The sequence below is a fragment of the Dasypus novemcinctus genome, chromosome 1, assembly GCF_030445035.2.
Source record: "Dasypus novemcinctus isolate mDasNov1 chromosome 1, mDasNov1.1.hap2, whole genome shotgun sequence".
In the NCBI taxonomy this organism is placed as follows: domain Eukaryota; kingdom Metazoa; phylum Chordata; class Mammalia; order Cingulata; family Dasypodidae; genus Dasypus; species Dasypus novemcinctus.
In genome coordinates, this window is record NC_080673.1 from 138,441,289 (window position 1) to 138,458,871 (window position 17,583).

Sequence of the window (17,583 nt, forward strand, 5' to 3'; positions counted from 1 at the left end):
ATTCAAGAAGGCACATTTGGAAATGACCTATCTCTGTTCATGTTTTCTGGGCTTTTGCCACGCAGCTTCAAACACTGAGCACTGAATCATCTGAAGGCTCATTCCGTAACATATCTGTTGGTTTTTGCTAGCCATCCTCTGTGATCTCAACTGCACTGTTACCTGGAACACATGATCATGGACTCTCTTTGTGGCCTGGGATCCTTGCAGCATGGAAATCTTGTCACTTTCAGATTGCTGAGATGCTGGTCCAGGGCTGCAAAAGTAAGTTTGGGAAGCAAAAGCTGCATTGTCTTGTCTAATTTTGCAAAAGATGCTGAGGCAAAATTTCCAGAAAGTGTTGGATTTTATAAAGGGAGTTTATTTGGGGAAAAAGCTTACAGTTCTGAAACTGCAAAATGTCCAAATCAAGGCACCATTAGCTATAATCTCTCACCAAAGTCAGCCATTGGTGATCCTGGTGTCCAGCCGTGTGGCAAGGCAATATGGTGGCCAGTTGCTCCTGTTAGTGAAGTCCTCTTTCTCACATGGTAGGGTCAAATGGTGGCTTCCTTTCTCTGTGTTTCTTATTTCTGCTCTCAATAAATATCGATCCTCATTGCCTCAAGGCAGACCAAACACTTTTTCCAGAAAGTACAGTACAGGTTGCAGTTTTTATAGCCAAGCATTGTAATCTATACTATATTTTATGTATTACTTTAGGGATTTTTAAGGGTAATTTGAGTACGATTTTTTGCTGTATGCATTGGCTTTAGAGCCACTTTGGGCTTGAGTCATATCCCTCACCAAGGCAAGGTATGCTCAAATTGAATGAGGGTGTGCCTTAATCCAACATGGCTGAAGTCCTTATAAGGAAGGGAAATGGGACAAGGAAAAAGAAGCCATGGAGTGTAGCCAGGAGCTAAAAGTCAATGCAACCTGGAAGAGAAAGGAGAAGACATTTCTATTTGCATTACCATGTGATTGAAAAACCAAACAACCCCCCAGATTGCCGGCCAGCCAGAAGCTACCATCTCCAGGAGGAAGCAAACTTCTAGCCTCTGAAACCATAAGCCACTAAATCCTTGTTATTATCTAACTCATTGTATGGTATTTATTTTAGCAGATGGAAACTAATACAATACCTAGTCCCAAAGAATGATGCAACTCCACTTGATTCTTTCAAAGAATAAAATCTCAGTATATGTAGTCAGTAGTAAGAACATTTTTTTAGAACACAAGGAATTGCTTTTATTTCAGTATGCACCCACATTTTAGCATTTAGTGGTCCTGTAGAGAAAATGAAGAAAAATGCAGCAATTTATCAGGAAGTCAAGACCACCAATTTCAGGGATTTGCCATACACACCAAATTGTTTCTTAATCCCTGCTGAGGATCACAAGAGGCAGCAGCACAAAAACCAAAGTAGGCACTGAATTAAAAATTTTGTTTCAATTTCAGGTTCCAAACTAGACCCAAATGGGTTGCAAGGATGACCAAATGAAAACCCCATTTGTTGAAAACTTCTTCAATTTTTAAAAGCAAAAGCAATTACAAGAAAAGAAAACAATTCATTCAGAGGGACTGTGTCATTACTACTGTCTTTATGTGGCCTTTCTCCAAGTTCTACCTCCAAAGACTTTGAGAGCTGGCAGGTCTGAATAACCCTGGTGACTGTTCTTTTTACCATATCAAAACCTATACTAAAAAATGTATCCACTGATTATGACAGGAGAGGGTGGCAGGGCTATGGACCCATTTCCCAGGCTGATGGAGAGTAAAGAAATGTAGTTCTTAAACTAAGTGAGAGAGGCCAGAAACTCTTTCCAACCTTACCTGATGGCTTCTGGCCAAAGCAAAGTGTCATGGAGAGTTTTGGGTGCTGATGATGTAGGAAGGGACTTCAGGAGGGGGAAGGAAAAAGAAGCACCCCTCCATAAAGGTGGGGTGAGGAGGAGAAGATATGTGGAAAACCCTGAACAAACTCCTAACCAAAGGCCAATTGCAGAGGGGAGCAGAGGGGGTCACAATCCATTCTTTGGTCAAGGGTGATGGGGAGGAGAAGGGGGAAAGTACATTGGCTTGGAAGGGAGGAGTTATTTAAGACTTAAGAAAAGAAACTGGGGGTGACAGTACAGATGATGAACACACTCCCAGCAGTAGTCCCACAGGCTGTGACATGAAATCTTCTGATGTATTCTAATAAGCCACCTCAATCTGGAGGTCTGTTGCAGAGAGGGAGGGAAGGAAGGAGGAAAATAGAGGGAAGAGGTGGGAAGGAAGACAGAGACCCCAGGCCATGTAATCAGCAGCAAGGTGATTGTGTGATGTGTCTTTTCACATTTGAGTTAGATTTGTTCCACTGGTTATCATGGGAAGTCCAACTATGTGTATAGTGGTTACACTTGACAGTATGATTCGCTATAGCACAACTTATATATTTCAAATGGACAAAAATTAGTATCATTTACAATATCTTAAGATAAAATGCCTTTGAATGGGAACTTCCTTTTCAGCAGTTTGAGGTCTACAAGTCATACCTAGAAAACTTATAATTGTGGAAAATGAAGACTGCTTAAATTAAATGGGGTGTGTGTGTGTGGGGCTGTGGTTTTCCTTTTTGATTAATTGCTGTAACATTGTCCTTCAGGCAACTGAGAAGGTCTCATATTTTCTTTAGACATCATTAAGTGCCAAGGCTCTTGCAGGATAACTTCGATGCTATATGAATTCTGCCATTTTGCTAGCACTGATGTGGTTCTTGGGTCTACTACTCCATTAGAACTATTAACTCCATTCATATTAATTTTAGTTAAAAATCTTACAAAAGTGGTGTTTCTAGGTATTTAGGTCCACATTCTATTTTAAAATTGTTTATTTGGATTTCATAAATTGTCCAAGCCCGTGGTGGCTGCTGACTTGCTTTGCTGTCCTAGTCAGAACATTTTTATTTAAATTAGGACCAATTCATTTCTGGTCTCCAAACATGTCATGAATTTTCAGGTCTTCATCCTTTTGTTTTGTCAAGAAATCCTTTCCCTATACAAAAATTAACTCAAGATGAATCTAAATATAATACCTAAAATCATAAAACTCTTAGAAGATAAGATAGGGCCAAATTTTTATGACCTGGGATTTGGCAATGAATTCTTGGATATAAGGCCCAAAGCATTAGTAACATAAGAAACAATATATAAATTAAACTTCATCAAGATTAAAAACGAACTTACCAGATGCAATAGATGTGTCATGATGATGGGAGAGAGTGTTGCTGTGGGGGGAGTGGGGGGCGGGGGCGGTGGGGTTGAATGGGACCTCATATTTTTCATAATGTAATTTTTAAAAAAAATAATTAAAAAAAAAAAGATTAAAAACGTTTGTGCCTCGAAGGATATTATCAATAAAGTGAAAGGATAACCTAAAGAATGGGAGGAAAGCATTGCAAACAATATATCTAGTTAGTTTAATATCCAGAATACATAAAGAATTGCACAACTCAACAACAAAAATACAACTCAATTAAAAAAATCAGCAAAACACTTGAACAGACATTTTTCCAAAGATGGTATTACAAAATGCCAATAAGCATATATATTAGTCTTTCAAAAGGGTGTCAATGCAAAGTACCAGAAAGCTTTTGACTTTTATAATGGGGATTTATTTCGGGTAAAAGGTTTCAACCTTCCCCTCTGAGCTTCCTATTTCAGGCTCAGCTGCTCTGCTGTCTTCATGATTTCAGCTGTAAGTTATCAGGTAAAATGGTTATTCTCTCACTGGGGCCTCAGCTGTTTGAGCCTTCTCCTTTCTGTCACATGGCAGGATAAGAAATGACAGAGCTCTCTCTTCCTATGTGTCTATATGTGTGAATGTCCATTACATCAGACCCAGCAAGGGTGTGGAGGCACAACCCAAGCCATGCCCACCGATATAATTGAATCAAAAGCCCTAGGTAATCTAATCAAAGGCCCCTCAAATGAGTTTATTGCAATCAAAGAGTATCACACCCAAAGGAATAGATTAGTTTACAAACATAATTTCTCTTTTTGGGGTTCATAAAATAATCTTGATGTAGGGAATGGGTGGGGGTGCTGTTCATCTCTTCGTAGATAACCTGAGCTGTATGTGCCCTGAGCTGTGCGTTTGGGACTGTGAGAACTGCAGCCCTGCCCTTGGTAACCATGACAACAACTCCAGTCCCAGAGAAACAGTTTAACAATGCAAACTCTATAAACTTTAAATATTCAGGGAAAATGCAAAGGAAATATGCTAAAAGCTTATCTAGAATATATGAAGTCCATGCTAAAAGCTCACCTAGGATATGGAAGATACATGTTAATTCAAGCTTATTGAGCACTGAAACAAAGAACCATTTGGCCCTTCCTCTGTATAAAAAGAACTCAAAAAGCTTGTTCAGGGCTTGGATTTTGCATGAGAAGCTCTGAGCCTAGCTGGTCATAAATTTTTCTCCTTCCCAAAATTATTCCTGAGTCCTGGCCTTTCTTTACACAAATAATTGAATCTCTCTCTCTACTTCTACAACATTTTTGGGGGCTTATCCAGGATTTACAAATGAAGGCCAGAGAAGGTAGCATTTTGCTACTCCATTTGGATCCCCGAGAAGCTGGGAGGACTCAGGTGAACCACAAATCTAGGTGCCCCTGGATTAAACTTAGTCCAGAAAAGATATGGGCTCCACCAGAATCTTCCTGACAAAAATTGAGGGCAATGGAAGGTCTGAAAAAAAGAAATTCTGGGAACAAAAAAGACTCCAAACATGGAAGAAGGTAAGACTCCCTGGGAAGCATAGTCAGGAAAACCCTAGCTTTAATTGCTATGTAGGGGAGTCTGATCACCTCCCAAGAGAGCCCCAGTACTTCCAGAAATTTAGGGGGAAGCCATTCTCTCTAGGGCTGAAAAAAAAAATAAAGAGAAAAAAAGGGGAAAAGCCTGGTGTTTGAGGTGTCTCTAACTGCAGGTTAGAATTTGGTACTGGTCTTGTCTCGACTGAGGTCATGAAGGCTTGATTATAATAGGAAGGGATGTTTATAGGCTTGAGTCCTAATGTCCTGGAAATTGGTCTGGATTTTGAAAAACGTGCTTACAGGAAAATGAATCAGCCTTTTTCGTGGAGCTTGGTCTGGGTGTAAAGTTAAACAGTGAAAAGGTCTAGCTGGAATCTTTTGTAATGGTGCTGAATTGTGAATGAATTCACTTTATATCAGGTGCTAATGTTAAGTGTTCTCTCTTTCTAAAGTTTGTAATGGCTGCAGGGGCAGCCATGCTGAAGAAGAGATATATATATAGAACTTGTGGCTCAAATTAATGAGTTTTGTGCTTCTGTCTGTGTCAGCTCAGTACCGGTGTTGGAATTGTGTGGTTATGTAAAGTGGTAGAATTTGGTTGAGCAGGAACCCTCCCTTGCTCTTGGTGGAGGAGTGAGTTGATTAGAGTTTGTGAAACAAAATCGTGGCATGAATGTGTGTGCACATGCTCTGCTCTCTTGCCTCTCTGGGTTGTCCCAATTTATGGGAACTCAGGGATTGTCCGTGTCCATGTTCATGCTACACCCCCAAGTTTGTTGGAGCTGGCCCAGTCAGGGTGGCTGGTGGAGCCAGTGACTTGAATCATAGCCCTGCCAGGACAGGGGGTCCCTGGGAAAGACACCAAATTTGAAAAGTTCTTTCAAGTCAATTTTAGCAACATGGAACTCACCACCATTATCTTCTCTCCCCTCCTCCCTGGGAAGGGGGAGTGGCTTGCCCCTTTCCAGTGAGTCTACACCTTCTATTCATAAGCCACATTCCTATCAAATCACTTATCAACCTGGAAAGGGGGAGGTAAGGGAAATCTCTCCCTGTAAGTCTATGTAAAAATGCTTTAAAATGTTTTAAAGCTGTAAACTTGTCTAAAGGAAGGAGGCTATTGCTTGAAAATAATAAACCTCTAATCACTTGACAGTACTTTTAATGGTTTGGCTGAAAGCAGTCAGCAGTAAGAGTCATGAGATACATGCAAAAAAACCAAACCAAAACAGGAAAGCTTCACAGGGTTATTACTAATAAAATTCTTGTAACTTAATTAATAAATGTGTCCAATTCATCTTAAAGTAAAACATACTAACAACTATAGTTAAGAATTAGAATCATTGTATAACAACCCTTATGTATATGTGTGCTTGTATCTATATCTATATCTATATCTATATCTATATCTATATCTATCTATCTATCTATCTATCTATCTATCTATCTATCTATCTATCTATCTATCTATGTTGGTAGTTGGGGCTATTGCAACAGAGTAAATGTAACCTGGATTTCAGCTATTGGATGGTAATTGTAGACTGCATTTATTTGTGATTCCTGGAAATCTGGCTCACCCCTTAACAATTCACCTTAAGGCAAAAACTTAATGAAAACTGTTAAGTAAGAGTTAAGGTCATTTATAGATGCATTTACATTATAAAATAGCAGAAAGATAATAACTGAAATTATAAATGGGTGAATTTAGCCTGAACCTATTATTGTAAGTGTAAATTCTAAAATAAACTTAACTTCATTTATGGTCACTTAAAACCTAACCTCATCCCTTGCCTTTGCTTATGGTTATTTCATAACAGCTTCTGCCTATATAGCCCAGGGAAAATCAGGCGTGAGACATCCCTGTCTCCCGTCCTACTGGTATTAGTGACCCTACTTTCTCTCATGATTCCAAGTATGGACTAAATTGCTGCCTGGTGGAATTCTTAACCCTTGGGGTTGAATGTCCACTGGAGTTTTTATGATCTCCAAGGACTGGGAAATAAAGGAGGCCTTCCTGCCTTAACTCTCAGGGTTCCTAAGAGCGACAATTTATGAGAGAAACCAGTCTCCCTGAGGCTTCGGTAGTCTTTGTGAATATACACAAAATTATTCTTGATCATCCAAAGTCTGCTTAATTCAAAGTAAAATATAAAATTCTGAAACAAAGGAAAATTGTACGAAAGCATTGGGAACATTTTCATTACAAGCCATTCGTTAAGAAACAAAATTCTTGTGCAAAACTGCATGGGCACAGTGCAAATTAAGTAAAAAAAAAAAAACCTGTCCGGAGTCTTTCAAATGTTTTACAGTCACACTTATTTTGTAAAAAATGAAAGTTTTAAGGAACTAAATTATATTTCTGTGTCAAACTACTCATGTCTGCCTATTTGCTCAAATTGTTGGGGTTAAATATGCAGTTATATAAGTAATATATATTTCTAAAACCCAAATTAAACTGGACAGTATATAAAATAATGCAAATTATAAGTAACATCAATGAGTTATGTTTCTGTGTCTAACTCAATTTGTGTTTGCCTATTTGCTCAGTGTATATCTTCATACATCAGGATAATAATATCAAATTAACAATGAAAATTCTTAAAAGAGCTCTATTCAAATTGTCAAAAATTCAATACGCAGTTATATATGTGAATAAATATTCCTGGAGCCCAAATTAGGCTAAGCAGGATGGAAAGGTCATATAGAAATCTGATTATAGGAACTATTGGGAAAGGGCCTTCTCTTTGCAAGAGCTTTGAGGGAGAGGCTAGGTGTGGCAGATTAAAACTATCTTCTAGTGTAAAAATCAGTTTGCCCTGTAATTCCCCAGTTTAAACTTTCTAACAGCCTTAAAATAAGGGTGGTTAATAATTCTATTACCTAATTTCAGTAAGTAAAAGAAAGTCCATAAAAGCTATGGAAACATCTTTCCTAAATTATGATTAAATAAATTATGCAATTTATATTTCAGAACCTAGTAGTCAGTATGCTTTAAAAATTATTCACAGTTTCAAAACTTAAACAAAGAAAAGAGGTTTTAACCTTCTGTAAAGAAAGGAAAGAGAACATTCCTGGAATTGAAACTATAATGGTTTCAATTTTATTTAGCTTGGGTGTAATCTCCCTTGGTTTATAAAATGCCCATTAAATAAATTAACATTATATGTACAAAATCTTTGGAGTAATGAAAATTGTAAGTTCATGTTAATGAAATTAAGCTAAAGAAGAAATTGTAAATATACTCTCTTAAATAAATAAACTTCTTTGGTTGGTAATTGTAATTTAAAAAGTTTATTTAAATGTAAGGTAACTATTCTATGTGGTTATGATTAATTATAAAAGTTTGTAAAAGCATCTTCTAAATTGAAGCATTTAAATGGCCAATTCCAAAAAGTCATTTATTAAAAACCTGAATTTGTATTAAAGGCAAAAAGGTAACTTCGTGGTAATAAAACCTGTCTGAAAGTCACTGCAAGGTGCATATTTAAGTAAATAGTAATGAAAAGTTACCTCAGTTCTATTGAGAATCTTCCATTTTCATTTTAACAATAAAAAAATAGTTTTTTTCCTTCTACTACTAAGGTAAAATGCCTGCTAGTATCTTCATGGTAAAAGTGTAAAAGTCATTTAATATATAATGTGTTGCATTAAAAATGTTTAAAAATATGTAAAAACAAGGGATAAACTGTAACACTGTCAAACTCTCTTGTGCATTCAAACCAGGCCTCGAATACATTGTAGGTTGCCTCTCCATGTGAGTTATTGGCTAGGCTGGTCTCTGACCCCTCAAATGAAAATGTTTGTTATATCCTGCTTCTGGTTATGCTCCTGAAGTTGATGGAAACTATGTTAAAGTTTCAAGCTCCTGCAGCAGCCAATGATGGCTCGGTACAGCCAAGCATATAATAGATATCACCTCCAGACTGGCACTGTTCTATAGTGCCAGAGAGCACTGTGCACCAGGCCAGTAAAATACTGGAAACTCTCTGGGATCAACGATGCTGTGACTTGCTCACTCTGTGAAGAACATGTTAAGTGGAGCCAGGATACTGTAAGTAAAACTTAAAAACAATTAGCATTATGGCCTATCTCCCATGGAGAGATAACATGTAAAGTATTACAAACCTGAACCTTAAAACTATTAATTGCAACTCAGAATCCTTATGCATTAAGTAATACATTAATTAATATTAAGTGCTGTATTTTCATCCTGTTCTAAATATATGCCTAATAATTATAATGTTATCTTTTCTATTCTGGATCAGGTACAAAAGTACATTAGACATGTTAAATTCCTGGCAACTTCATTTTCTAAATCGTTAATAAACATGTCTATAAAATAAGGTGGTGGTCTTAGCTGAAAACAATGGGACCACCAGTGGCTTGCAAGTAGCTGGTTAATTGATACCAGGCTTAGCCACCTTACTACTCTACTGTACTCTACTGTATAGCAAAATGAGGCTTGCTTGCTAGTGATGGGTCATCTATTGAACAGTCGAAGTTACCAGAAATTATTCAATTAAAACCAAAATGTAAAAAACTTTATTCTGTACTTCTGATCATTCCCACAGCTAAAAAAACCTAAGGGAATTTCTAACTTGGTGCACTAATCCTGAATGAAACCAACTGCCCAAGAGATGCCAACTCACCAGAAACACCTGATGGAGAGAGCACATGCATGCCAATCATTAAACAGCCTGAAATGCATCTTCAGAACAAAGCTAAATACCTAATACTGTTATCTATTACAATTTCTTTCTGTAAAATAAATAACTTTAAAAATATACAATGTTCTCCACTAACTTTTAAAAAGGGTGCCATCTTTATAGGCACCTAACCTTGTCTAACTCTGTAATCCAATATCCTCTTTTTAAAAAACAGGTATTCCAAATTTTTAATTGTTTGTTTCTTTCATAATGAACATCTTATTAACCATATGAAAACTTTCTCTAGCTTCATACAGAATGCCAGCTCCATCTTCCTCCAGTCAAAATAAAATAAAAAATTTTTACACCTTGTTAGGTAAGGACTACAACCCATGGCCAGCAGGAATTAGTTACAGAAAAGAGATCATCTCCCTTTGGCACCCCTTTAAAATTAAAGGTGTAAACTCTCTAAGGGTAAAATAAAATTAATAGATGGATCTGGAGCTTAGCAAGAAATCCATGTAAGCACCAATAATCCCCAGGATGACTGCTGGGCCCCCCACCCCAGGATTTTACTGTTCAGGATGAGAACTTCTTCTGAAAACAAGGTAAATCCTGGATGTTACCCAGGAACTTTGTCTTTAGGCCTTCACTGGGAAATTAATAAGTGGGATAATCAATCAAACAATGAACAGCTACCCACCTCATAACTCGAGTAATAATTAAGCCAAAGTTTAGCAAGATAAGCTGGCATAAAGGGGAAAATAATGTAGTCTATGGGTGGGAGGGGCTGTTCATCTCTTTGTAGATAACCTGAGCTCTTTGTGTTCTGAGCTGTGCGTTTGAGACGGTGAGAACTGCAGCTCAGCCTTTGGTAACCATGACAACAATCTCAGTCCCAGAAAAACAGTTTAGCAATGCAAACTAGAAACTTTAAATATTCAGGGAAAATGTAAACCAACTGTGCTAAAAGTTTATCTAGAATGTATGAAGTCCATGCTAAAAGCTCACCTAGGATGTGGAAGATACATGCATGTTAATTCAAGCTTATTGAGCACTGAAACAAAGAACCATTTGGCCCTTCCTCTGTATAAAAAGAACTCAAAAAGCATGTTTGGGGCTCAGATTTTGCATGAGAAGCTCTGAGCTCAGCCAGTCATGAATAAATCTTTCTCTTTCCCCAAATTATTCTTGAGTCCTGGCCTTTCTATATGCAAATAATTGAACCTCTCTCAACTTCTACAACAATCTCAAACTGCCACACTCCACCCTCTGAATCCCGCAAAGACATTATAACATTCCAAGAAACCTCATTATTTCAGTAGCAATGCTAAGTACAAAATCACATCAAAATCAGTTATAGCAATACAGTTTGTCTTGGGTCAAAATTACTCTCTGGCTATAGAGCTGTGAAACTTACAAAACAAATTATCAATATACAAATGAGGCAGAGACATCAGATAAACATTTGCATTACCATTAGGAGAGTTCTGAAAGCCTACAGGGCATACTCCTCTAGATTTCAAAGTCTGAGAGTCATTCTTAAAATGATGGATTCTTCTTGGAGCATCATGAGAATCCACCCTTTCCACAGGTTTGCCCAATGGCCATTTTCTTGGTTCCACCTTCATCAAGTGTCTGGGTGGCAACTGAGTTCCAGACTTCACCTTTCAAGAACATTGGGGTGACGGTCACTTCCCCAATCTCTAGGGTTAAGTCTCAACCCCCTTGGTACAGTGAGGTCATGGCAACATTCCCCCTAATCTCTAGTATATAGATCCAGCCCCCTCAGAGCAGTGAGGTGCTGACCTCACTGTCCCTAACCTATTGGAATAGGTCCACCCCCATCATAATTCAGGGGAGCACCAGTTCTTGTGAACTGGAGCTATGTTGAGTAAAGAATAATGAAAATAATATTCTATAAATATTGACTCTTCCCTTTCATTTTTTTCCCTATTTTTATTGGGTCAGTTCTGTGAAAGATTCTGCAGGCAATACCATGATTTACTTGGGAGGATATTTTTAGAATAAAGGATTGTAGTTTTACACGTAAGGGATTTGTAACTATTCCTTGGTGTTAATTAACAGATATCCTGGTGTGTGTTCATGAGTCATCTCCCCTGTGAATATTAAACTTAGTTGAACCTTCATCAATCTACATTACTATGTATAGAAGAGTTGAAAATGGGACCCCATGAATGCATGTTTTAAAGTCTGTGTTCTGCAAACACAAATAAATTTGTCAAATACTGCTTAGAAAAATCCATTGTTCATTTTATCACTGTAGTAGAAGGGGAATCAAATAGTTTGCCTATGATGGGAGAGATCATTAACTTTAGAGAAGTGATTTGTCAAGTTGCACTAGTTATGCCTACTAAGATTATCTAGATTTTTTCCTTTTAATTCTGCATGGAAACAAGATGAAAGTGCAAAACTGTCAATTGTAAACAGAGTATTTAGAGGAAAGCCACATACTCAGGGGCTCCAAGAGCTGAAAACTTCTCTCTCTGAAAATGCCTTTCTGTCAGGGATGGTCTGTGGAGCACTGGCCCATAATTTAGGCAGACAAGTGAGACTGTGGATAAAGGGGGAAATGGAGATTCTTTTATATGGCAAGCACATCAGGATTTAGGAAAGAATATGAGTTACTGCTTTAGTTTCCTAGGTTGCTTAAACAAATACTATGAAATGGGTCAGATTAAGTGTCACAGTTTGATGCTGGGAAAAAGTCCAAAATCAAGGCATCATCAAGGCAATACTTTCCTCCTGAAGACGGTGGCATTCTGGGGCTAGCTGATAGTGATTGTTCTTAGCTTGTCAGATGGCAATGTACATGGCAACATCTCCTGGTATTGCTCTTCTCTTCCAGGTTCCATTGATGTTCAGCTTCTGGCTGTTCCCTCTGTGGCTTTCTCTTTCTCTCCCTGAATTTCATTCTGTTTATAAAAGATTGCAGTAATAGGATTAAGCTCCATCTGGATTGTATTGGGACACACCTTAATTTAAATAATCTCAAGAGGTTCTATTGACAATGGGTTCACACCTATAGTAATGGATTAAATTTAAGAACATACTTTTCTGGGGTACATACACCTTCAAACCACTACATGTAACCATGTGTTGTGGGCAAGCCGCCGACACCTTGTTAGACGTAGGAAAACCCCTCTAATTATAAGGCCTTTTGGGTTTCACCCAAAAGATGGCGCCGAGGCATGTCCCTCGGAAATCTGCCTTCCCCCCAGCAACTAGAGCGCATGAACCAATCAGCCTCGCTAAATTAGCATAGCCAGTAAGCTGCTTGCATGTTGCCTCACGGTCTAGAAAAGCTACTACACTTTCTCAATAAATCAGACCTGCGCCACCAGCCTGCATCTCCAGAGCAGTTACTATGTGTTGTCTTGCTCTGTTCGTCCTTACCTCTTCGGGAGCGGAGCTGCTGGACCACACCGCAACAATGTGTGAAACCCATATAGCAGACAATTGCAGTTATTTAGTCTCTTGTACAAAACAATTGAGGTTTTGATAAAGAATTGAAGTTTGTACTCTTTTTACTTATATTTTTGTACATATATGTTATATCTATGTATCTATGCATTTCTCATCTATTTTTATTTTACAATAACAGTAAATACATTTACTTTTTTGTTTTCAGTAACAGAAAAAGAGACTATTATAAAACAAATCAGGGTAGTTCGTAGATGATAGTGCTTGGAAATAATAGAGTTGGTGAACTAGGCTCAGTAAAGATAATATCTTGTCTAGATAGGGAGCTAGATAGTAAAACATCCTCCACTAGTGATACTGTTACTGCTCCCATGACCATGGTTTCATTGCCATTATTGGTTCCTCTACTGATCTTATGTTCAATTCTCTCACATTCTTGCAGCACATGCTCAACTCTGCCAAAACCACACCCAGTGACAGAGGGATGACAATTTGAGCTTTGTTGTGGTTGGGGTGAGGGTGAGAGAGTAGCCAGTCTGCTAAGAATCAAATATACATGCACAACAACCAAACCTTTGGCTGCCAAATAGCCACATGCATTCATTTTCCTAGATGTAAATTTGCAAGATCATTCCATTCAATGTAATTATTCATGATATTACATGTAAACACAATCTTTCCACTGAATCTAGTCAGGCGATCTCAATTGCTCTTTCGTTGGGAAAATGGCCCTATCTCAATAATCTGCAATTCAAGGCCTAAATAGTAATGTTAATTACCAACAGAGCAACAAATATATGTATTATAAAGGAAAAGAATGCAAAGAGATGGGATGTTAGTTAAAATGAAATTCATTATGATACAATAAGGAAGGCATGCTTCACTGTCTTTTAATTTTCAACTGGAGATAAGGATGTTGTCTTAGTTTCTTAGGGCTGATATAACAAAGTACTACAAACCTGGTGGTTTAAAACAGCAGAAATCTATTGTATCACACTTTTGGAAGCTGGAAGTCCAAAATCAAGGTGTTGGCAGGGTCACACTGCCTCTGAAACATATAAGGGAGTATCTTTCCTTGCCTCTTTCTACCTTCTGGTGGTTTGCTGACAATTGTTGGAGATCCTTGGCTGTGGTAGCCTGCCCCCAATCTCTGCCTCAGGCATCACATGGCATTCTCTCTGTGTCTGCATTCCTAACTTCCTCTTACAAGAACACTAGTAACATTCTACTTAGGGCACACAGGAATCCAGTTTGGCCCCATTTTAAAAATCACGTCTTCAAAACTGTATTTCCAAATAAGGTCACATTCATGGGACTGGGGCTTAGTGGGGCTTAGGATATGAATATGTCTTTTTTAGGATATGAATACTCATATGGATATGAATATTCAACCCAGGATGGATATGACACATGTTTTTTACTTTCCTCTTCCACTAGCCATTCCATGTTCCCTTTGCCTTCAGCCTTTCAGAAAGTTGGAGATATTTGGTTAATGTGAGTACTTGAACCGTCATATGAGAGGAATCTGAGTCCTTGGTTTTCTAGCCTCTTAGAATTTTGAGCACTTTTTTAGATGTATCTCTTGTATAGAACATAGAGCTGTGTTTTTACCTTAGTCTAAACTCAACATACTTCATCTCTCATCCCATCTTGTATCCTTGCATCTTACACAGAAATATTAAATACCTTATGTTTTCTAAGGGTTTTATGTTTTACAACTTCCCTAATTTTTTGGGTATACTTCCACTGTTTGGAAGGTGCTTTTGCTCTTTATCTGTGTTTGCAATTTGGTAAAACTTCATGTAATGGTTAGGTTCCTATATCAACTAGGTCAGGTGATGGTGTCCAATTGTTTGGTCAAGGAAGCACTGGCCTGATTATTACTGTGTGGACATTTCAAGGACTGAAATCATCAGTAAGTTGATTGCATCTATGCCTGATTACATCTAAAGTCAGTTGAGGAAATTACATTCAACAATGAAAGGTATCTCATCCAATCAGTCAAAGGTTTAAAAGGAGAAATGATTTCATCAGTCAGAAGAATTTCCACCTCTATTTCAGCCAGCCAGCTTCTCCTCAGGAATAAATTGAAAACCTTCATTGGTGTTCCCAGGTTGCAGCCTGCCCTATGGAATTGAAATTTGTGCACTCCCACAGACAGTTTTTATAAAAATCTCATAATATTTAGAGATATCACCTGTTGGTTCCATTTGCCTAGAGAACCCTGACTAATGCAGCTCTGGTAAAAGGATTGGTTCTTGAGAAATGGAATCTTAAGGTTGAGATTTTTAAATTAGTTATTGGTTTTTTAAATTAGCTCTTTAATCTGATTAGATTCAAAGGCACTAATAACTATATTTCCAGTAATCAAGATGATACTGATAGTCCATAGTGTTAGTTGCAAATAGAGATATGTGAAATATCACCACTGGAAGTGGCTACTCAGGTGCTTACAAGAGGCAGGGCTCTGGGTGAGAGTTGTTTTTTTTTTAAAGATTTCTTTATTTTTATTTATTTCTCTCCCTTCCCCTCCCCCCCACCACCCCAGTTGTCTGTTCTCTGTGTCTATTTGCTGCATCTTCTTTGTCCGCTTCTATTGTCAGCAGCACAGGAATCTGTGTTTCTTTTTGTTGCATCATCTTGTGTGTCAGCTCTCTGTGTGTGTGGCACCATTCCTGGACAGGCTGCACTTTATTTAGTGCTGGGTGGCTCTCCTTACGGGCGCACTTCTAGTGCGTGGGGCTCCCCTACATGGGGGACACCCCTGCGTAGCACGGCACTCCTCGAACGCATCAGCACTGTGCATGGGCCAGCTCCACATGGTCAAGGAGGCCCGGGGTTTGAACCGCGGACCTCCCATGCGGTAGACGGACACCCTAACCACTGGGCCAAGTCCGCCGCCTGTGTGAGAGTTTTTGATAACAGAGTTTTTTGGAGACAAAAGTTGTAATTATGTCAGGCGGTTGCTCCTAAATCTGTTACATTCAGTTGTAAAAGAAATGGATGAGCTCAAGACTTCAAATTTGCAACCTAAGTACTGCAAGAAGGATGTGAAAGTTTCTATGTGTGCCCTGAAAGAAAATATTATTTTGTGTACCTGCAGACTCGAGATTTCTGAAAGCTAGACCCAGAGTCTTATTGGGCAAGTTGCTGAATTACAGTGTAAACTAAATTCCCAACCTTGCAGGGTGTCTGCTGTTAAAGCGAGGCATTTATTGGAAAGGAATAGAATACTGAAAATTGGAATGGGGACATATAGATTGATAATGATGGCTTGCAGACATTGAAACCCTAAATTCTCCTAATTTTTGCCAGATAGACTTGTAATGGTCTACCTTGAGGAACCAGCCACCCAATCTCTAGTATGCCTAAACAGCCATCCTCCCAATCTCCATTCTGCCATAAGGAGTCTGCCATCCTACTTCTACCTGAAGATATTAACCCTGCTGTTCTTGATAAACTTGTAACTACCTCACTCCTCTGTCTAAACAGATTAATCCTGTTTCACCAGATGAAACTGCAGTGGAATGGCTTGAGGAACTTCTCACAAGACACTTCTAATTCTTCTCATGACTCACCTTAAACACCCCACTTTTTTCCAGACCTATAAGTAAACTAAAGTCAGAATGAGCCCTCAAAGGTGATGTACAACGTGTGACCCATGAGAAGGTGTGCTATACTCCAAAAGAACCACAAGTTTTTCAATGAATGTAGACAGAAATCAGGTGAATATGTGTGGGAGTGGATATTAAGGGTGTAGGATAATGGTGGAAACAATATTAAGTGGCATCATGCTCTATTTATTGGTGTGGGCCCACTGAGCAGATTTTGGATTCAATGTTGAGTACAAGGGGTTAGAAAGAGCTCTAACAGTTTGTTTGGGTGGTTGGCTGAAACATGGACCAAAAGGTGGTTTATATTACCTGAGGTCAAAGTGCCAGGATTTCCCTGGTATAATATAGATGACAGATATAAAGATGTAGAGATTGGAATGTTAGAGTGGAGCAGTGTAAGACCTGCTCACCCACCCCAGGAATGCCCAGGGGACACACCTTTCAGCCGGACTATGAAGAATAAATTTGTGAGACTAACTCCGTATTCCCTGAAGAGCTCTGTGGTTGATCTTCTCTGTAGGTCAGATATTATTACTGTGGGAACTTCTGTCACCAAACTTAGATCCTTAAACACAATGGGGATGATTGGATCCCAGGTAGACAGAACCCAGGTGGCAGCACTTAATCACCAAAGACTCAGCCAAAAGGGTGCTAATGCAAAATACCAGAAACAGGTTGTTTTTATATAGGGTATTTATTTGGGAAAGGAACTACAGATACCAGGCCATAAAGCATAAGTTACTTCCCGCACCAAAATCTATTTTCACATGTTGGAGCAAAATGTCTGCCAATGCCTGTGAGGGTTCAGGCTTCCTCGGTTCCCTTGGGCTCAGCTACTCTGTTTTCTCCACAAGGTCAGCTGTAGACTCTCAGGTGAATGGCTCTGTCTCTCTCCCTGGGGCTCCAGCTTCAGCATCAAACTCCAACATCAATACTCCAACATAAAAAATGCTCAACTCTGTCCTTTGCCATGCCTTTTATCTCTGAGTCCCCACCTGGGTGGGGACGACCTACTGACACAAGAAGTTTACATAATTAATCAAGTAAACCTCTGAATCAAACCTCTGAATCAAATATAATTTAATATGCCCAGAGGAA

The 17,583-nt window shown here is 38.6% G+C and overlaps 1 protein-coding gene across 3 annotated transcripts in view; it reads left to right on the forward strand.

Annotated features, from left to right (window-relative positions):
* The window catches only part of CENPC (centromere protein C), a 151,681-nt gene that overhangs the window by 126,058 nt on the left and 8,040 nt on the right, over positions 1-17,583 (forward strand). For 2 of the 3 annotated variants that reach the window (XR_011649236.1, XR_009185932.2), the window contains one exon: positions 132-264. Coding sequence is in view for 1 of the 3 variants with exons in the window: in XM_058297684.2 (XP_058153667.1) it covers positions 132-175 (44 nt within the window). In the remaining 2 variants the exon portion in view is untranslated. Of the gene's footprint in view, positions 1-131; positions 265-17,583 lie in introns of those variants that run through there. The other variant, XM_058297684.2, reaches the window with a different exon arrangement.